The 22,318-nt window shown below is 37.5% G+C and overlaps 1 protein-coding gene across 1 annotated transcript; it reads right to left on the minus strand.

Moving 5' to 3' along the window:
• Positions 1 to 1,979: 1,979 nt before the first annotated feature.
• LOC149212364 (uncharacterized) lies at positions 1,980 to 21,857 on the minus strand. The gene is made up of 5 exons (XM_089388659.1): positions 21,732 to 21,857; positions 21,407 to 21,467; positions 3,256 to 3,383; positions 2,338 to 3,117; positions 1,980 to 2,239 (listed from the first exon to the last, which is right to left on the minus strand). The coding sequence occupies exons 1-5, from the start codon at positions 21,855 to 21,857 to the stop codon at positions 2,039 to 2,041; spliced, it is 1,296 nt and encodes a 431-aa protein (XP_089244785.1). The 3' UTR covers positions 1,980 to 2,038.
• Between the last annotated feature and the right edge of the window lie 461 nt (positions 21,858 to 22,318).

The raw sequence follows: 22,318 nt of genomic DNA on the forward strand, positions 1-22,318 counted from the left end.
GCATTCGTTACAGACATGATAATAATGGCTAAGGCCATTCTATCCCTTCCATGAAGCACCTTATGTATCTATCTGACTTAATCTTTTATCAACTACGCGTATATTCTCCCATTTTCTTTAGTAGAAGTGCATTTTTTTTTTAAATTTCCATACATCAGAACATCTTACTATCCAATCTGTGTGAATCATGGAAGCGCATGTTTTTTATTTGTCCGGCCATTTTCCTCAGAGATTGTTCTTTGTCTACATCCATTCTTCCACCACCCTCTCGTCATAGAACTCTTCATTTTTTTCTCTTACTCGTTATTTTCTTCTATTGTTCTTGGTATGCAACCTTTCCCATAAACTGACACCAGAGCTCCTCCGCCCTAGCCTGGCCCTGTTGCTCCCACCATTTACCATAGTTATTGTTCTCGATCCACAACCTTCCTCTGAAAACTTCAACAGACTTCAGCCACCCTCTTGTTGTGCAACTCTTTGATGCAAAGCTAGAAAGAAATATACATGAATCAACTGTAATTATAAAAAAATCTGACATCAAAATTTGCAGTCTCACTTCCTGCAACTACTCGTGGCCACATTATAACCATCTTTGCATTTATCACACTTCTTTATCAATATGAGACTTCTCAGCTTCATTGAACACTTTCTAAGCCTCTTGCAACTCCTCTTAGCCAAGATGCAACACTTCTTAACTGCATGCGAGACTTTTACGTCTACTTCAACAGCGATCACCTTGGTAGGAGATACTAAAGTCACGGATAGGTCACGTTCCCTCTCAACCAATTCTTGGTTGGCTTGCATAGACTACGCAGAATTAAACGATAAAGCACAATATTTTGGAGAAGGAAAACGATATTCGAACAAAGTCTTACCAAAAAGCTGAAGACTGAACAAGGTGAATGTGTTCTCCAGCTTTGTTTGCACCCTCCCTCTAGGCTTATTGTTTGATGAGAAACGTAATGAATATTATATTTCAACTTTCAAGTGAGTTAAAATTCCAGTAGTATTAATTGATGCAAATGCCATCAATATTTGAACTTTAAGTAGAGCTCCATGGATGTAGCAGACATCATTATTTGTTGCAGATAGCTTAACAATCTTATGATATAAAAATGTAGTAAAATGTGCCATGTTTTAAAAGTAGTGTCCATCTTTATATTGTTATAAATAATAGTAATTTAGCTGCAAGCGAACTGTAAACCTGTGGCCACCCCCTTACTAGGACTCAAGGAATTGTGCCCTACCTTGTTACATAGGGTTCCCATCTACCACCCATATTTCATAACAAAATTGAACGAATGTCCCTAAGTTTATTTAGAAAACCACATAAAATTTTCAGTACACAAAAGAAGATTACAAAATAATTTCTACATTCGGCGTGATTTATCAATGCTTACATTTTCGGTACTACTATAACTGAAACCAAACAGCCAACACAAATTTTATCACAAATTTTATTACCTTTCTGCATGCTTAAGGTACAAACAACTTCAATGTTGGAATAGTGTGCCATCTGAAAACTAACATGTATAAAGTTTTAAACACATTTGCTTCGACTTCGAAAAGATGCACCATATATACGTATCTCATGGTACAAACTGTGAGTAACCTAAAAGTGCAAAATCACATACATTGCTCACGGGGCCAAACATTCGGCAAGCCTAAAACCGAACGGTCAGAAGTTGAAACGCAGACCATGTTTGCAAATTTAACTGTAATATCTTCTTTAACAAGATGAATGAAGTTTGACATCACCTGTTCTCTCGCTAGAATGGACTCTTCTTTGATTGCTTGATATGTTACATGGGCATGTACATTGTGAAGAATCGTTTGGCATTAAATAGACCAATCAATGTTCATGTATTCTATTTTCTAATTGCACTTAAGTTGAACAAGAAAAGAAAATAATAAAGAAAAAGGAGAAAATTCCAGAGATCAAATCGAAATTTTCTAAAAGTGACAAAGGAGAGGGCATCCCGGGATACAATACATCATGCACCTCATCTTCATACATAATCCGATTGTATGCAATATGTCACTCTTTTCCTGTTGATGACTGACTGCTTTTGGTTTTCACATTTCCATGGCTGCTAGAAGAGGCATCGTGAACACAATGACAAAGCGACAGCCCCCTAGCACAAACCTTCTCCAAAAGTTTGTGACCCACACGAACAGAGCTATCATCACTTGGTGAGCTCTTTCCTTTTCTGACTTCAGATGACACCTCCTGTAAGTTCTAGAAAAAGTGAATTCATGAAAAAATAAGGTTCAAGCTGAAATCTTTGATTAGTTAAATAACTTCAATAATACATCCATATAGTCCTATTCTTTCACCTGCATCTGCTCCTGCTCCTCGGAAGCATAAGAGGAGTGATTAGATTGACGATGAGAGGCTTCTGGCATTGAACCCGGAGTCTTTAGTTGCAAAACAATATGGTTAGCATCCATGTGGTCAGTTCTGCTACCAGAATGATTTGAAGATGACCTGGGCCCATTGTTTATTGGATGACCATTTGATATATCACTTGCCGTTGACTTGCCTTCTTGCTGAGATTCAAGATTTTCACCAGAAGCTTGAGCTGATATTGTTGCACCAATAGACTGAGATGTACCAGTTGTGCTCTGAGGTCGATTCCCTGGATGTTGCTGTAATTGTACGAGGTAGCCCGGCAGAGGTTGTACAGATGAAGGATACTGTGGTGATGGTCTTTCAACGTGAGTGTGTGAATTTATTCGAGAAGAATATGGTGGAAATGCTAGATATGGATTACTTCCATCAGTGCTCCTATTTCCAAAGAATGGATATGTCTGAAAAGAGGGGTGCATGGGAATAGTTCCTGGAGGAACGGGAACATGAACAAAAGGAGGTGCCAGGAGAGGAGTCTGTGGATGACCTTGCAGTGGGGTAGGGTGTGAATCAGGTACTGTAGCTGATCCTGGATGGGGAACTGGCACAGAGTATGGGAAAGGGGGTGCCCCCATCATCATTGTCGGATCCATTGCTGTCCATGAGAACATTGCTCGTACACGTTGTTCATATTGACTTTGCAACTGATCAATTTCTGCCTTCATTGTAGCTTTCTCTTCTCTAAGTTCATTCTTCTCCTGTGCAAGCTACTTGTTGAGTCAATGCAAAACACACGCCAAAAAGATTTACACCAGACACAAAGAATCACACTTATCTGGAAAAACTGACTTGACCATGTAAATGCTCTCAGCCACAAGATTTAGGTATAAAGACATGAAAGTTACATCACGAGATTCTTCTGCCAGAGACGTTTCATCTTTCTCCAAGCGTTTTACTTCAGCAGTCAACTCCTTCAACATCTGAATGGTATCTCCAAGAATCGTTGCCTTGTCATTTTTAGGCCGATCAGGATCTGAATATTGAAAAATAGACTATTCAGAACAAAATCCTAATAGGACTAAAAAGGAGAATACTTAAAAAAACCACTCATTTATTTTCCATGAATCTTTAAATGCTTATGCATTATATGTAATCAAATGGTGAGAGGCTTAAGCATGGCTGGCATTGCATAAAAAACTTATAAGATCTTAAATATAGGATACAACTTTTCCTATTTCAGCCATACCTACTTAAAAAGTTCTTCAGGAGATGTCGTTACAGAAAATAAGCATTCTACCATAACCCCCTATACAATTAACCAAAACCATTTCTTTTCACTGTAATGATTTGTTTTCATACAGTGATAGATATATACTATAGCGTTCAGCTTCAATTTGTAAACATCTCAGAGATTAAATGATAGGAAGCTTCTCTGGCTCTCAACAGATATACTCAAAACAAAGGAAGAAAAAAATGAAAGATGAGGACCAACACTGATCATTGAGCTTAGAAATCCAAACTTTCTATTATAACAAGGGAGTATATGAGGCATCTCCAATCCACTATAATCTCAATCAAAACAAATCCAAAATCAACATAAAAGTGTAAATCAGAGATGTCCTAAACAATACAATTGAGGAGCCGATAAAGACTTAGTGCTCTCCAATTATAAAATATGAAAGAGGTCACCTAGAGGTTCCAAATTCGTAGGGGTCTTCCTGCCATTCGGGTCTTCCTCCTCTAACGGCTAGTTGACTTGACCATTAATAAATAATAAACTTGACTTCACCACCTTTTGGCTTGATCTCCAATGCCTTCGTGAATTTGATGATTCTGCCACCTAGGTTTGTTGTAAGCTACCTTGATTTCACCTGGATCTTGCACCAGTTTTCCATATCATGTCTTGTGTTGCCACATCATCAATACATCTGCCACATCATCGTGCCTCTGTGCTAGATCTCTAACACCCTGAGGAACCTGGAAAATATGATACATGGGTTTTGTTCCTCTTTTCGTATAGACCACTTTTCACATAATGCATGTCTAAAACTATTCAACGTTGACCCTATTTTGCCACAAGGAAACCTGTAGTACCTATTGACCAACTTTGACCAGTTGTAACTTGACAATGCCTTCACTATTTCAAAAATTTTCTGCGTGGCATGTGATCTTCTCAGTTGTCTCAAAAACATGAAAAATAACTGTGACACTGCAATGTTAAGAAACATCTGAGGGATATTGCACCAAGGCCAAGGCCACATACAGACTCAATAGACACATAACCATGCAATAAGACATACATGCACCCTGCCGCAGGCTGGACTGGCCTATACACTAGTGATCATCCCTATAAGACATACATGCACCCTGCCGCAGGCTGGACTGGCCTATACACTAGTGATCATCCCTATATAGGTAGACTCCTCTAAAACCATGAGTCCTCATGTACGCCCATCCAAGGGCCTCTGATCCTTTCTAAGACGAATGTATTGAGTTAATAGCAGAGAAAGAAAGAACATCAAGAACAAAATGAGAGAGAAGACCAAGAAATAGGAAACTGAAATGTGTATCTGATTTATTCGATAATGAGTTTTCATTACATGGCATTCGATATATTATGTGAACAGCTACCGTTACACATAACTAAACTACCCGTTACATAACTAAAAACTAAATTGGTTACAAAAAACTGTTTGACTTTGTTAGTTTAACCAAGTTCGTTGTCAAACCAACAAACTCCACCTTGACAACAACTTTCCCATTCATCATCTTTCCTGCAAGCCAAGAGAAGCTAAACACCACCACAACTTCTCTACTGTAACTGGCTTTGTGAATATGTCTGCACAATTTTCTCGTGTGTGGACCTTTTTAAGAGCTACTTTTCCACCATCGATCACATGTCTCAGAAAATGATATCTCACATCAATGTGCTTGGTTCTACTGTGATAGGCAGGGTTTGTGGCCAAGTGAATAGCACTTTGACTGTCACAAAGTACACTCACTTTCTCCTGCGTTCTTCCGATTTCATCGAGCAAACCCTTTAACCAGATTGCTTCTTTACTGGCATCTGAAGCAGCGATATATTCAGCTTGGGTAGTGGACAATGCAACCGTGTCTTGAAGCTTTGACATCCAACTAATTGCTCCACCTGCAAGAGTAAAGACGTAACCTGTAGTAGATCTTATTTTGTCCAAATCACCTGCATAGTCAGCATCTACATATCCGCAGACTAATCCTTCACTACCATCAAAGACGATGCAATGATCTCTTGTGCCTCTTAGATATCGAAGCACCCATTTCACTGCTTGCCAATGTTCTTTACCTGGATTTGCCATGAATCTGCTGACAACTCCAACTGCATGTGAAATGTCAGGTCTTGTAGATACCATCACATACATTAAGTTGCCTACCGTATTTGCATATGGTACATGAGACATATACTGCTTTTCTTCATCAGCTCTAGGACTCAAAACAGAAGAAAGCTTAAAATGGGAAGCTAGGGGAACATTAACAGGTTTCACATTATTCATAGAAAACTTTTCAAGTACCTTCTCCACATACTTTTGCTGTGATAACCAAAGCTTACCATTTTTCCTGTCTCTGTGTATCTCCATGCCCAAGATATGTTTTTCTGCTGCAAGATCCTTCATATCAAACGGCCTAGAGAGTTGAGCCTTTAACCTGTTGATCTCTTCCATGCTTTTGCTTGCAATAAGCATATCGTCAACATACAAAGCTAAGATAATGAATATGCCATTGAAACTTTTGAAGTACACACAATGATCATACTCACTTCTTATAAAGTTCTGGCTCACCATGAAGGAATCAAACTTCTTGTACCATTGTTTGGGAGACTGCCTCAGACCATACAATGATTTCCTGAGCTTGCAAACTAATCTTCTGCTGTGACCTCGTACAAAACCTTCTGGTTGTTCCATATATATCTCTTTGTTCAAATCACCATGTAGAAAAGCTATTTTAACATCTAACTATTCTAAATCAAGATTAAGCAACGCAGTTAGTGCCAACACAGTGCGTATAGAAACAAGTTTTACAACTGGAGAAAAAATCTCATGAAAGTCTATACCTTCAACCTGAGAATACCCTTTTGCTACCAGTCTCGCCTTATATCTCTCGATACTACCATGAACTTTCCTTTTCAGCTTGAAGACCCATTTACATCCAACAACACTTCTCCCTTCAGGAAACTCTACAAGATCCCAGGTATTGTTCTTGGCTAAGGAGTCCATTTCTTCTTCCATAGCCTTTTTCCATTTTTCGCTATCTGTATCATCTATCGCTTCCTGATAACAAGACGGTTCCCCATCTTCAGTAACCAAAGCAAAAGATGAAGCAGAATCTTCATACCCTTTGGGAGTTTTCCTTTCCCTTGTTGATCTTCTCAGAGTGACTGGTTGCTGAACTGGTTCAGAAACTTGCACTGGTTCAGAAGCTTCAACGGCTTCCTTTGTGTCTTTAACACCTTTGTCTCCAGAAGTCTCTCCTTCCTTTCGACTGTCACCGAAAGATCTAGCCTCCAACTGAACTCGTTGACACGATGATACTTGTTCCTGTTCAATTCTTTCAACATTGTATTTTAACAAAGAGGATTCATCAAATGTTACATCTCTACTATTGACTATCTTCCGCAATGTAGGATCCCACAACCTATATCCTTTCACTGCATAGTCATACCCAACAAAGACATAACATTTCGACTTTGGATCTAACTTTGAACGCTGATTTTTCGGAATCAGAGAATAAGCATCACAGCCAAATATCCTCAAATGAGAATATTCACAAGACTGACCTGTCCAAACTTCTTCAGGAATTTTACAATCAATTGCTACTGAGGGTGATCTGTTAACTAAATAACAAGCAGTAGATACTGCTTCCGCCCACAACTCCTTTTGCAAGTTAGCATTGCTGATCATGCTTCTGGCTCTTTCCATAAGAGTCTGATTCATACGCTCAGCAACACCATTTTGCTGAGGAGTATAAACAGCAGTTTTGTGTCTAACAATGCCCTCATCCTTACAGTATTGTTCAAACTCAACAGAAGTGAACTCACCACCATTGTCAGTTCTTAGACATTTAATAGATTTGCCTGTTCTTTTCTCTACCATTACTTTAAATTGTTTAAAAACATTGAATACATCAACTTTCCTTTTTAGCATATAGACCCAAACTCTACGAGAGTAATCATCAATGAACATTAAAAAATACAATGCACCTCCATATGACATAACAGGGGAAGGCCCCCACAGATCAGAATGAATGTAGTCTAAAACATCTTTACTATTATGATTACCAACTTTAAATCTTTGTTTACACTGCTTCCCATACACACAATGTTTACAGAAATCTAAATTCAAGGATTTCAGACCGGGAAGAGACTTACGTTTCATCAGTATGTGAAGACCTTTCTCGCTCATATGACCCAAACGCTGATGCCACAGACGAGTACCTGCTTCTTCCTTTTCTGACGCAACCGCTACTTCACCGACCTGAGTACTTCCTTTTAACCTGTAAAGATTCCCGACCTTCTCTGCCTTCATAACCACAAGGGCACCTTTGAAGACTTTCAAAACGCCATCCTGACCTGTAAACTTATAACCATCTGAATCCAACACTCCCAAAGAGATTAAATTTTTCTTCAAATCAGGCACATGTCTAACACTAGTTAATGTCCTAACTATGTTATCATACATCTTAATCCTGATATCTCCCATCCCAACAGTCTGACATGACATATTGTTACCCATAAACACAAAACTACCGTTTACATTTTCATACGAAGTAAACCAGTTTCTAGGTGGGCACATATGATGCGAAGCACCAGAGTCTAACAGCCAGCTATCAAAACTATGAGAGACATTACATTCAGGTGAAGTTTCATCTATCATACACAATTCTTCAGCAGATAAAACTTCGTCTACAATACCTGAATCAGCCTGATTCGCTTCGTTCTTCAGGTTTTCGGATTCCTTCTGTTTCCAACAGTCCTTCTTCAAGTGTCCAACTTTACCGCAGTTCCAACATTTTGCCTTACACTTTTTGCCCTTCGATTTCGACCTGGAAGACCCCCTTGGTTTGTCTCCTCTTTCCTTTGAGCGTCCTCTAGTGACCATTGCTTCTGATGTAGTTGTATCGGAGTTGGATTTCCTTCGTACTTCTTCAGACAGAAGAGCTCCCACGACTGATTCAAACTTCAAAGAATCAACAAAGCTGAAGCTGATTGAGGTTACGAAGTGATCCCATGATTCAGGCAGAGAACACAACAAGGTTATGGCTTTATCTTCTTCCTGTATTTTGACTTCCATATCTGTTAATTGACAAATTAGTGTATTAAAAACATTCAAATGTTCTGCAACGCTTGAACCTTCTTTCATTCGAAGACTGTATAATTGTCGTTTCAGATAAATTCTGTTGGTTAATGATTTTGTCATATAAAGGTTTTCAAGTTTTTCCCACAAACCTGACGCCGTGGTCTCTTCAACGATGTTGAAGAGAACTTCATCCACTAGACATAGCCGGATGGTACTGAGAGCTCGGGCATCCAAGTCCTCCCATTCTGAAGTAGTCATGGTTGTAGGTTTCTTAGTAACCCCATCCAATGCCTTGTGCAACCCTTGTTGCACAAGCAGATCCTTAACCTTCAGTTTCCAAAGAGCAAAATTGCTCTTTCCGGTGAATTTCTCCACCTCGAATCTTGCATTCGACATCTTGGCCATTTTCCCTCCTTCCTAGGATTTCAGGCTTTCAAAAAAATAACTTCCCCAATTCAAACAGAAAGACAAGTTTCAAATCCTTTGATTTCTTGCAAACCCTTTTGTTTTTCTAGTTTCACAACCTTTGTGCAAAACCCTTGCAAACTTGTTCTTCTAATATTTAAAAAAAAAACTACAACACCCTTTTCAATCTCTGCTGCTATCTTTAAAAAACTGAACAACCTCTGCTGCTATCTTTTTTTTTTTTTTTTTAAATTCTGCTCTGCTGCTATCTTTTAAAAAATTCTGCAAACAAACCCTTCTCCCTTTTTTTTTTTTTTAAATTTCTGCTAAAAAAAAATACCCGAATTGCAAATGCCGTCCATAGGCCTCCACGTCCACAAGCCTCAACGTTTGGGCCGTCCTATCTTCAACGTTTCTGCCGTCCTCAGATCCAGCTCTTCTTCTACCGTCCACAGGTTCAATGTTTGGGCAATCGAGCTTCCCGTCCACTGCCGTCCTCAGGGATTCTGCCTTCAGCGTATTCTTCAAGCCTCACAACGCTCCACAGGGCCGTCCATGCTGTCCACAGGTCGTCCTCAGGGATTCTAGCTCCAGCGTTTGGGCAATCGCCGTCCTCAGGAATAAATCACGGGTTTGATCACAGGATTTTTTGTCCAGCTCTGATACCACTTATTGAGTTAATAGCAGAGAAAGAAAGAACATCAAGAACAAAATGAGAGAGAAGACCAAGAAATAGAAACTGAAATGTGTATCTGATTTATTCGATAATGAGTTTTCATTACATGGCATTCGATATATTATGTGAACAGCTACCGTTACACATAACTAAACTACCCGTTACATAACTAAAAACTAAATTGGTTACAAAAAACTGTTTGACTTTGTTAGTTTAACCAAGTTCGTTGTCAAACCAACAGAATGGAGTCGGATATGAACCCAAAGGGACCGGCCATGGTCCGACCAAACATACGCTCTAGGATACTGCCTCACATGGTTGTTAAAAGGCTTTTGACTTGTGAATTTGGGCTTACAGTGCGGCGAAATGTGCTGCAAAAATATGTGTACCCTTACTTGCATGGCGGGTAACAGATCATTTATCATTGGTAGTACTAAACTTGAAAAAGAAAAGTGAGATATTAGGCTTGCAAGAGCCCATCTAGCCCCATGTTTTTAATCATTTACTCTAAAATGATTAAAAGTAACCTGCAATAGCTCTTTCATTCCATTCTTCAAATTTCATAGAGGAATGTGCGGATAACTTGTCAAATTTCAGTCAGGTCTTATACAACAAATGATCCCTAAACCTTCTTCAACTAGTCTTCAGAATCAAATGTATATCATGGCAGACCCATGAAAGATGATAAAGATAAAAGACTCTATTTCATCGAACAACCACTTCATTAAAAAACACTAGCCAAAGACAGACTCCAATTATAAATTGTACCCTCTTCCATAAGTAGTTAGAGATAGAGCACCAACCCAATAGGGAGGTTAGGTAATCATTGATCACAAGTGAAATTACAGCACAATAGAGAATCCCATCTGGAAAATGCCGAAGAAGGTTCGCCAATTCCGCCATCACAAACACCTCAAACAACTACAGAAATTTTTTCCTTAAATATAATAGTTACTCAGTGCGAGAAAGATATTTTTCAACTTGATTCATAACCCTCTATTACCTTTGGCAAATCATGATATCACATGAGAACCAGAATGTTGATATATTGCCATCTTAGTTGTGTCCAATGCTCTCCTATGCTTTAATCAAAGGGAAAATTATCCTCGACCGTCTTCATTTATATGTTATCATCCATAGAGCACCAAGTTAGCTGATTTCTTTGGCATTTAAACATTGGGCTTTAACTTAAAGGAGTTCTTTCTACAGCATTTGTTCCTCACTCCCCAATTTCCTAACCTTCTTTCAATCACAAGAAGCCATCGAGAGCTTTCTCTACAATCTGCCAAAATACTAGAGTTCTCTAAATCAATTACACTCAGAATGTACACATGCACTTGTATTCCTAATTTTCAAATGAAGCTTTAAACAAGACACTTCAGCCAACAGTAACTTAAAGAATTGCGAGTTTAAATGGCCTGTCAAATCATTCACAAACCCAGATTGTGTATGCCACTCATTTTGTATGGTTTGTAGTCTTGTAAATTGTTGCACACCAAGAGAAACTGACCATATCAATAATCACTTAGGTGGCTTGGTCCAAATTACAATAAAAATTTGGCAAATTTCCCGAACTGTGTAATTCCCTGAGTTCCATAATTCTTATTATATAAAGAGAACATAAAAGGAAATGATCACTTCTAGCAGAAAAAATAAATCAATGTCTGTTCATATTGAATATGGCATTTATCAAATAGCATTACTCCAAATAGAGAACACAAGCAGAGTAAAACTTGTACACAATGACCAGCCTCTGCATCTTCTGCTCGTCTATTATACAAGATCACAATGTTTTGTTGATAGGCCTTGTTCCCCTCGGCCAATGGGGGTACATAGATTTTTTCCAATGCATCATTCACCAGCATTGTAAGCGCAAGGTCGCAAGTCAAAGCAATGTAAAAACCATGTGAGGCCCTGTATTAGTTCTCCTAGACCTGTGTCTTGTCAGTTTGAGTCTGTATCTTGTTTGGTTAGACCATGCCCTATACCTTGAAAGCTTCAACTAGGAGATCTCGTCCCTGATTAGAATGGAGGACCTGGGTAGGCATCTCATGAGGACTCATGGTTTTATGTGACCCTGCATTTGTACGGGTGATCATCGATGTATGGACTATTCCAGCCGACATCAAGGTGCACCTATGTCATTCCATATGGTTAGTGTCTATAGATTCTATATGTGACCTTTGCTTTGGTGCGATATTACTCATGAAATATATGATTTTTGGTGTAATATAGCAGTCTCTTGTGACAACATTAACATTTCCCGAGGTAGTTCAAGATTCCCAATGCAAAATGGTCCAAGTGGTCAAAAACTTAAAAAGTCAACCTAGTCTCATATTATAGAGCGTGATGAGAGGGTTCCATGTCACAAAGTTTTATCAATCTAAGCATATGGTGGCTAGTTATAGCTCGATCAAGCTCGGTCAACAATACAGGAAAAGTTTCCAATGGGGGTTTTCAAGTAGTCTAGTAGACCATTTGATTGTTTGTGACATGCATGACATCCAAAGTGGTCTACTCAATGAGAGGAACAAAACCCCATCTTTTAGATTTTTCAAATCCTCAAAGGCAATAGAGATCATCCACTTCGGAGTGATGATGTGGCAGAATTTCGAGGACGCTTAACCGGGGCAAAACTTGACAGAATTTGATGTATATTATGTCAAAATTGGTCTATCGAATAAGAGGAACAAAACCCATGTCTCAATTTCCCCAAATTCCCAAGGTTGTTAGAGCTTCAGCAAGGCATGATGACATGGTAGGCATGTGATGACGTGGCAATGTTGGGAAAGATATGAAGATTTCGAGAGATACCCAGTTCCGATCCCAGCCAGTTTCAACATACCCAAGTTCTGGAATAGTCAAAAAGTCAAGGGCGTTGGAGATACAACTTCCATGTGGCTAAGTCAAAATATTAGAAGGAAAAGTCAAGTCAAAAATAGTGGTTGGTGAAGTCAACTAGCCATTGGAGACCCAATTGGCCAATCAGTTGAGTAATGGACCATGGGCAAAGGGAATTTTGAGCTAAATTGTGAAAAATTGTCCAAGTTGACCCCTTAGTAGGTGAAGTAAAAAATAAATTATAGTATTTTATGAATTAACTTATTAAGTCTCCAACATGTAAATGACTAGTAAATTTATTATCGAGGAAGAGTCAAACTAGCCATTATAATTTTTTCTATAAAAATCTAGCCTCTCTTCATTTGTAAATTGTTGTTGTTCACTTGATACAAATGCTATACAACAAAAAGAACTCATCTATTTTGCAAACTCTTGTACACTTGTATAATTGTGGAGTGGTTTCCTTTAATGTTATTTTTCTTGCTATTACTATTGGACGTTATTTTTATCTAATTCCATCTTGCTAATAATTAAATATATCGCAAGATTAATGTCCTTTTCCATTGAAGAGCTAATATGCTACATGGAAGCCAACAACTAAGGTTCCCCACTTGTTTGTTTTGGTTTTGTAGGTGAATCAATCTGCAGGGTTTAAACTACTTCAAAAAGAGGCTTTACTAAATCAAAGATTTCGGATTTTTCCACACATAGAACACAAAGGTTGGAGATGCCACAAAGAGGGGGTCGCTCCTAAGGAAGATTGAAAGTTGTAGGGTCAATTGAGATACAGTGGGGGCTATTTCTGAAAGGACCAGAAGCAGGCATGGTGACTTAAGAGGGGCATCTACTTCACACTTTACCAAAGGGTGAGTCTCAAAGGCACAAGTATAACTTCAACAACCAAAAATCTCAAATTCTCCTTTTTACTTTCTACAATTAGGGTAGGATTTACTTGCCAGCTTTTACTTTCATCAATTTACAGCAAATTATTTATTGGGGAAAATTAGTTTAATTGTTAGACCTAACCCCTATTTTGATACGAGTTCCTATTTCTTTCATTTTACACTTATATCTAGCCTTATGGTTTAAGACCTGCAGGCTCAGAGGTCTTTTTGCCTATTGAACCTGCATTTTCAGCCACCAAAAACAAGTTCTACAAACATATATGTGAGTTTACTACATTGCAACTTGATGTTTTCGGATCTAAATGAATTTATAGTCACATTTTTCATGTTAGAGTTGAATTTCCTTCATTTCCCAGCTATTTAAATCAAAAAATTAATTTTATGGAAATTTTTGAGTTAATAAACATAACCCAAAAATCTGAAAATCAATTTCCAACTAGTTGGAAATTGCATTTTCGGGGAGGCCCCATAGCCTCTGAAATCACCCTCAATCCATTCCATACTTTCGGGAACTCCCTAGAGGTGTTTTTTACATAGTGGATTGGCTAATTAAACAATATAGGTTGTTGTCCCTATGTTTTTAGGTAGGTATCATAGTCTGACAGGAAGTTATTTCACCCGTAGATCCTTAACCAAGCATTAGAACTAATAAATAATTGTATATTTGGTTAGAATAAATTTAATAGACAAAAATCCATAGGTAACATTCCATATCTTTAGGTTGTTTTGGCTACTAACCTCTGTTGTTAGAAATATGCATTGTTTTTAGCATTGTTTTTAGGCAAGACAACAAACAAATAAAGAACACCTACAACCAATTGACTCCATATAACGTACTAGGAATAAACCAGAGTTGCTAGGGTACATTTAGGGACTTCTCCCTTGGTTGTTTAGGGGGTGTTGAACCTAAATAACAGGGGTTTGAGCTGAGGTGACAGTGGGTCCTTGCCCTATGTGTGCCCATTTATTTTAACAAGGCTGCCAAGACCTTAGTGGCACTGCTAAGATCAGTAATAAGCTTGTTACAACAAAATATAGCACCTTGGTGCAAAGCATCGATAGGTGACTAAGAGAATATATGCAACTATGGAACTGTAATCATAGTGACCTTAATTCCCCTTATTTTAGTGATGGGCACACTCCAACAGAAGGGAGGCTTCCCTAGTAGATCTTGGGAATCAAATAACCTCGTCAAACTAAGCTAAGTGTCCCCTAAGGGTTCTACAACTATTTTCCACCAAAGAATAAGATTTGGAAATTAGGGTTTGAGGTGGATTTGAATTTCTTTTGATTTCAAAGAGTCCTATTCTCCTAAAGGTTTAGGTCAACTAATGAAAGGTTAAAGGTGGTCCCACAAGACACATAATCAAGAAATCACACTTTGCTTAGGAAAATTGACATGAAAAATTCGAAAATACTATATTAAAGTAAAAATTGAGGGCGAACAATAAGAGTAAACAAAAGAAATAATTTCAGTAATTTTATGTGGTTTAAATAACATATAATAGTACTTAAACCCCTAGACATCAGGCCTAATTTATGACTAGAAAATAAAATTAAAATTATACTTTTACCTTTCCAACGTATTCTAAACAGTTTCTAACCATAGGATATTAATATCTAAGTCAATAAATACAATTTTGCCATAAGTAAACCCTAATTTACCCTAGAACAAAAGAAAAATGAATTATAGAGAGTTAAATGATTAACACGAAAGATAAATAGTGCCTTTCCCAATCTAGTGCTAATGGAATTTAGGACTATAGGGGTAACAACCCCTAGAACAAAAAAAATGGATGTGTGTTCAAAGAAACCAAGGGAGACTAACTTGTGTCTCTTAATCCTCTAACCCTAGCATCATTCTATTTTCTTGGATAAGGGAGGGAACTTAACTTAGGTCACCTCAAGAAAACTTCATGAAAAACCTTGTTCAAGGAGAACTTAGAGATTAAAAAATACCAACAAAACTATGATGAATTGTAATGCCCCACTTAAATCTTATCCTGCAAATTTTGTTAATGTTTACATTATCTGAAAATATTGAGAAATATTGGTCTAATATAAAATTTATGATTTCCATTACTCAAATTCCCCACTTACCTTCTCAAATTGAATCTTAGGTAGGATATGGTCTCCTTCCATTATTTCAAATAATATATGTATTCATTTCACATTCCCCAATGTACCCTCACATTTACTACGGAGAAGACATGGCCCTCTCCATGTAAGTACATCTCACATTGCCCAATGTACCCTCACATTTACTAGGGAGAAGACATGGTCCTCTCCAACTCATTATTAATATATATATATTCATTTCACATCCCCCAATGTACCCTCACATTTACTAGGGTAAAGACATGGTCCTCTCCATGTAATTACATCTCACATTCTCCAATGTACCCTCACATTTACTTGGGAGAAGACATAGTCCTCTCCATTTAATCATCAATATATATATATTCATCTCACATTTCCAAATGTACTTTTCAGATTTACTTGGAAGAAGACATGGTCATTTCCCATTAAATTCCCAATTTTATATTCATATCACATTTCCAAATGTACTCTCAGTTTTATTTGGGAGAAGAAAAGTCAATTGTAAGGAAGGATGAGAAGTTAATGACATTAATGAGAGGTGGTTGAGGTGAAAAAGGGAAGGAGGGCATAAAAAGGGAAGGGGGGTCTTGCTTATGATGGTGGGGTTGGTTGTGATTGTTTGGACTTCTTGTGTTTTTGGAGACCTTAGGAATCTGTGGAAGTTTCTTGGGTGGTTGAGAGGAGGGAAGTATTGTTATCTTGGTCTGGATTTTTCATCTTGGACACACACACTACATCTGGTTGGACTTGGGCTCGGAGGGCTAGGGAACCTGTGGAGGTTTCTTGGGTTAGGAATTCCTAGTTGGTTGGGAGGTAAATCCGGTTGGGTCCGTCAAGAGGAGCATTCAGCAGGAGCAGCAGGACAAAGGTATCTCCATTAGCCACCGGTACAGGTATTCCTCCATAGACTACTCTTGTAAAGTTTATTAGAATGAAATATTCACCTTAATTTATGTTGATTATAATGTAAATGATAAAATTTTATTTGTTTAAAATCTATGTAAGGAAGTAAGTTATCGCCTCTTATCACATTTAATTTCAGAGGAAATTAGATCTGTTAGCAGACCCTAGGATCCGGCTCTTACACATGGTATCAGAGCTTTGGTTCAAAATCTGGACCTTGAAGCCTACCTAGTAAAGATTTTTCAAATCTTGTTGAATCTTTGAAGACCAAAACATTACTAACCTGTAAATTGCACTTTAAAATTTTCCTTGCAATCCGGTACAAGCTTCCATCAAAGCTAAAATAACACTTTAGTTTTTGTTACAACAAAATTTTATGTTATCGGGCAAATAAAATTGTGTAGACTGGCTAGAAATGGACTATTGGCAGACAGGCTCCTTCAATAATCCTTATTGCCCAATGCAAAACCAAACTCAATCAAGTAGTGACCTCTTTCTCTTCAACTTCGCCTCCCGTCTTTCATTCTCGAAGTTCTCCAGTACACGTCAAAAGGGCAGGCACTCACAGCGCAGCAACTGTGGGTTTAGGGTTTAATAGATGGGTTTCTACCGTGCTAGTTTCTTCAAGAAAGCCCCGCAGAAAGACTGGAGAAATCGTGTCGAATTTAGTTGAAGCGGGTGGTGTCAAGATTAGCAAAGATGATGTAGTAAGGGAGAATGATCCAACAAACAATGTGCCGGATTCAATTTTTTTGAAAATAGGTGTGCAGCTTCACAGAAGGAACAATCACCCACTTGGGATCTTGAAGCGGGAGATCTACAACTACTTTGATAACAATTTTCCAGGCTTATTCAACAAGTTTGATAATCTTTGTCCCATTATATCTGTTAAAATGGTAAATGAAACTAAACAAGCTAGATTATCTGAACATCTTAAGGCAACGTTGTGGTCTATTAGAATGGTTTTTTTTTTGCAAAGATACATTATTATATATTTTCTTAGGCAGTGATAAACCAAAAAAAAAATTGGTTTATGTTTACTCAGGATTTTATACGGTATGATTATCTGTAATTGTTTTTCTTTGCTTTTGATTATCCTTATAAAATGCTAGGATTTTTTCTTCTTAGGTTAGTTAGATGGTTATATTGTTTAAGATAAGAAAATAGAACTAAACAAGCTCTCCCATAATTGAGACTTCGGTTTTCTAACCACTTGGAAATTAGATGCTCATAAGAGAATTAGCTTGATGCGCTCTGCAATTTATTTGTCAACATTCCAAACTCTCATTGGAAGAATAGTATTACGAGGTATATGCCTTAGAAAGATAACATGAAAGAAAAGTAAGTTATTTGAATGTCCATAGATGGGGAAGAGCAATTGATGGGACCAGAAAATACATTAGGTACATAATAAACTAAATCTATAGATAGCACAGATGTAATAGGCAACATCATTGTGTCCTGTCTATGTTTGACGAGACCACTTATTGGATTGTCATTGTCTCCGTTCTTAGCTTTTCAATACTATGGAAGAATTTTACTTATTGCCCAAATTTAGTTGATTCTGTTGATGCTCTACGATCTAACTTGATTGAAGGGTTTTTTCCAGTGCCGGAGTTCATATGTAAAAATGGATATTTTAGTTCGAGAACTAGCTTGTCATTTTGTATCTGTTAAAGGGGAAGCTTGTTATAACCCAAAAGCTTGGAAATTGCTGTCAATTTTTTTGATTATTGATGATATATGGCAGGGGATATGCAAATTTTATTTTGACCTGAAATTCCATATCTTTTGAAATCTGGTTTGCCCTAGTCTTTGGCTCGATCCAGAAAACTTAACCTTTATTTAGTTATTTATTTGTAACATTTGGTCATTTAGGGTATTGAGTTTTCACAATACTGTGACATAATGTCTAGATACCTTCTTTGGCCCTATCCATGGCCTATGCAGGATGCCCATGGTAGGTTTGTTGCCATCTGGCATCAACCAATCAAAGAACCTTCTCCAAAGGTTCTCCTCATAACACAAATTTCCTGTATTGAATTCCAAGCGGATTTTCTGTAAATAAATGAAGCAATAGTGTGCCCTTCCACTTTCTTGCTGAATAAATTAACACACTACTGAGTGGGAACAATCGTTAAACTCTCACTAACAACTGAGAATGGGTTGAAGAGTAATGAAGTTGGTAGCAAAATGAAGGATGGCAAGATGTATTCTCTTTCTCTCTCTTTTGTGAATATCCTCATGGGGCTAGGTACCTATTGAGTTCTTCTTGCAAGAGTTTAGTGGCCCACCATATCTGTGAGACCGCAGGGACCTGATATCTTCTACAGGAGGACCAGGCCAGCAATGGCTTATGGTGCCAGTGTGGGTGCAACTTCTTTGATCATCATACTGTTTTTTTTTTCGGTCGGCTCTATGCAATCTTCTTTACATCTGCCTGGTGGTATTTCCTCCCCATGTTCAGTAAACCTTCAGAAATGATGAATACCAATAACAGTAATAGCAAGATGGTGGATCATCAATCCATGAGAACAGGAAGAAGGTGATTATGGATGGATTGCTGGGGAAGAGGAGGAAAAATTAATATGGTTGTTATGAGATGTGATGGTATTTTAACATTCAGATTAGGAACCAAGGACATCAATAAATGGTGGGTTTTCAGACCTGTCAAAGCCATAGTTATTTTGGATCTCGTCGTGTTAGCAAACCTAAGTTTGTGTAGCTACAGTAGATGGATCTACGTTGTCAACACAGTTGTATAGTTGCTATTTATTTATTTTCTTTTTACTGCAGAAGCCATCAACCAATCATGGGAATAGGTGGATTTCCAATCAGCCAACCATGGAAATAGGTGGATTTTCAATCAGCCTACCTCCAGGAAAGTCTAAATTCAATACGAATACATTCCTGTAAGTTTTATTAGAATCAATATTCACCCAAATATCTTTAGGATGAAATCATATGATGGTGAAATTTGTTAGATCATTTATAAAATATATGAAGTACTTAGAATTTAAAAACATTCACAAAAGTATCGCCAAATATCTGTAGTTAATATTTCCAGTTTGAAAATTATAACGAGTCACCCAGAAGAAAATCACGGATCCTTAAAAGTTTTCCCTCTGAGGTACCACTGATAGTTGGGGAAGAAAACTGAATAGTGATTAAAATACAATGAAAATTTTCACTCAAGATTGAAAGACACGACTTGAAAAAGGAAAGGAGGAAGACACTCAAGGTGGTTGGAAATATTAAAGTCAGTTTTGGATTTTGTCAACTGTTGTATGTAGAATGAACACCAGCACCAAAAGTACATGCACAGGAATCTAATTTGTTTATTCCTACCAAATAATAGATGTTTGAGAAGTTTCTCAGGTTGATTTGCAGCCTGAAAAGAATCTTGGCCATCACAAGTTCATGCACCTTTAAAGAACTCCGGATGATGCACCCATTCTATTTTCCTTCACTCCTTGCAATTTTGCAGTATTTTGATCTGGAAAGAACAGTAGAAAAGAATATGGTAAAGGCTTCCTTACAGGTTGTAAACTTCAAGAGTTATAGCCAAGGAAGAAGTTTTTCTGGGTTAGCTCTTGGTCCAAGTGTCGAATCCAAGCATAAGAAGATAACTATTTTCATATACAGGCAACTACTACTGCACATCAGTTAGAAGAATGAAGGACTGAAGGTTGAAACCTGGCCACCAGTTAACATAGCGGTATGGCTGTGAAATAGGTAATAGGCTCTTGTTATTGTTTTCATAATTCAGTGGTAGAGGATAGAAACTTTCTCTGTTATCAAACTTCACATGATGATAACCGACAGATATATGCAAAAATTCCTCTGATAATTTATTCAAGTCAAAGTCAGCACTGCGAAGTAAACTCAGTGAACTAATTTAACTTGTTGTGCTTCATTTCTCCTGATATTCTTTACATAATGCTACCAAAAAAAAATAAAATTAACTGGAAATTATCTATAAAAAAAAAATTCACTTGTTTTTGGACGGCATAAAGGACTGTGATCTTTCGGGTTTGATGCAGAGTTATTTCCCACTCTGTGTGTATTGAATTGACCTAGCTGGCCTGCTAGGTCACAACCATATGGTCACAAGGCATTTCATGATTCAGTTATTTTCAACTCCAATGCTGCAAAGAGACTCCTTACGATGCTTGGCAATCGATCAGTATGGTATACCTGTACTTATTGGAGAAACACAACATAATTATGTTCTTTCTTCCCAAAAGTCACATTCAAATGAAAAATGTCTTTCCTCACATCCTCTGTGCTCCCTTAAAGAAAGTAATTGATTCATATCCCATTGACTTGTGTGATCTAAACTGCATTATTTAAGTGGTAACATGCTTAAACCAGGGGCGCAGACACCAGGTGTTTAAGAAACCATCAGCTACTCAAAACCATGTCCAAAAACTATGAGCCAAAACCGTTGGCTATGATCTTTTAAAATCTAAGGGCAACCAATTTTGGACCATATCCAAAAACCATTTAAAATAAGCTGAGCATCCCTTATAAATACTCCTAGATCACTATTGCACCATCTAAACATATGTGGGTTGGAGTAGGGCTGCAGGAACATAAGTTTGTATCTTTCATTTTTGCAAATGGTTTTCTGGTTGATTGCTGTAGGAGTTGGTGTCCCTTTTGCTAAGAAATCTGCTAATTGGAGACCTATTTTCAAGGGTCAATACCTTTCTATTTTTTCCATAAATTCAATCTGAAAGTTTCATTTTACTGTCAATATTTCACTATTGCTAGGAATTGTGCTTCAAACTGATCCATTTATGTTTTTGTTGTGCTGTTTTTCCTGCCACGTACTGCTTAGAATGGATCTCTTGGACAAATCTCTGTGCTAAGTGCTATTAATTTGAAATCCTACCTTGAAACTTTTTCCTGAATCTTCCATCCAATGTTGATACCACTGGATTTGTTTTATCTACCTGCCAAAAATACGTACTCCAATCTTAAGACTATGTTATTTCTGTCTCATTAGTATGCCATCTATAATCTCCAAACAACCTTCATGAAGAAGAGTATTTTTTATTTGCACACATTGATTCTTGTGGGATACTTTCTCCTATATGGTAAGCTTTAACACCTTCAGAACTGGCCTTTCTGAAAACCTTATCAATTAGCAGAACGATTAATACTTTGTCTGCTGACTGGATCTTGTTATTCTGTCATAAAAGAAGAGGGTAACATACCAATTGATAAATATGCCAGCCGTTTCTGTCTTTATAACTGTAGTTTGTAAAATTTCCTCGAACAATACTAGGATCAACTTTGTCGACTCTTATATAAGTATCATCTTCCTCGAAAAATTGTGCCATCTATTGAAAAACACAATATCCATCTTGCAAATGGGATTTTGTGCATGCTCTGCATCATCACAAGTGCTCTGACCCAACAATATCAGAAGATTTTTATGTAAAACACTGTTGTTGCTGGTCAAAATATTTTACTTCCTCATCACATGCTATATCATTGTTATCTTGATCAACCTCTTCTTGTGCACACACAATGATAATTTTCTATGTTTTTAATAGGAATTTACACTGTTTTAAAGTCCTTGGGTTGCACTTTCCTAAAGAAAGAGTTGAACTTTGGATGGAGAGAAAGAGCATTGATATAGATCATTATAGCAAAAACCATCATCGGTTTATATGATGGATGAACTGCCAAATATATCTTAATGAATTTAACATGAAGTTCCCAAATGACTCATCTCCCTTTCTTCAACACATGTGAACTCATGCAACTTGGCCTTGTACTCCGATGTCCACCATTCCAT

The sequence above is a fragment of the Pinus tabuliformis genome, chromosome 1_1, assembly GCF_031772625.1.
Source record: "Pinus tabuliformis cultivar Carrire ecotype Pingquan chromosome 1_1, CPIR1, whole genome shotgun sequence".
NCBI lineage: Eukaryota > Viridiplantae > Streptophyta > Pinopsida > Pinales > Pinaceae > Pinus > Pinus tabuliformis.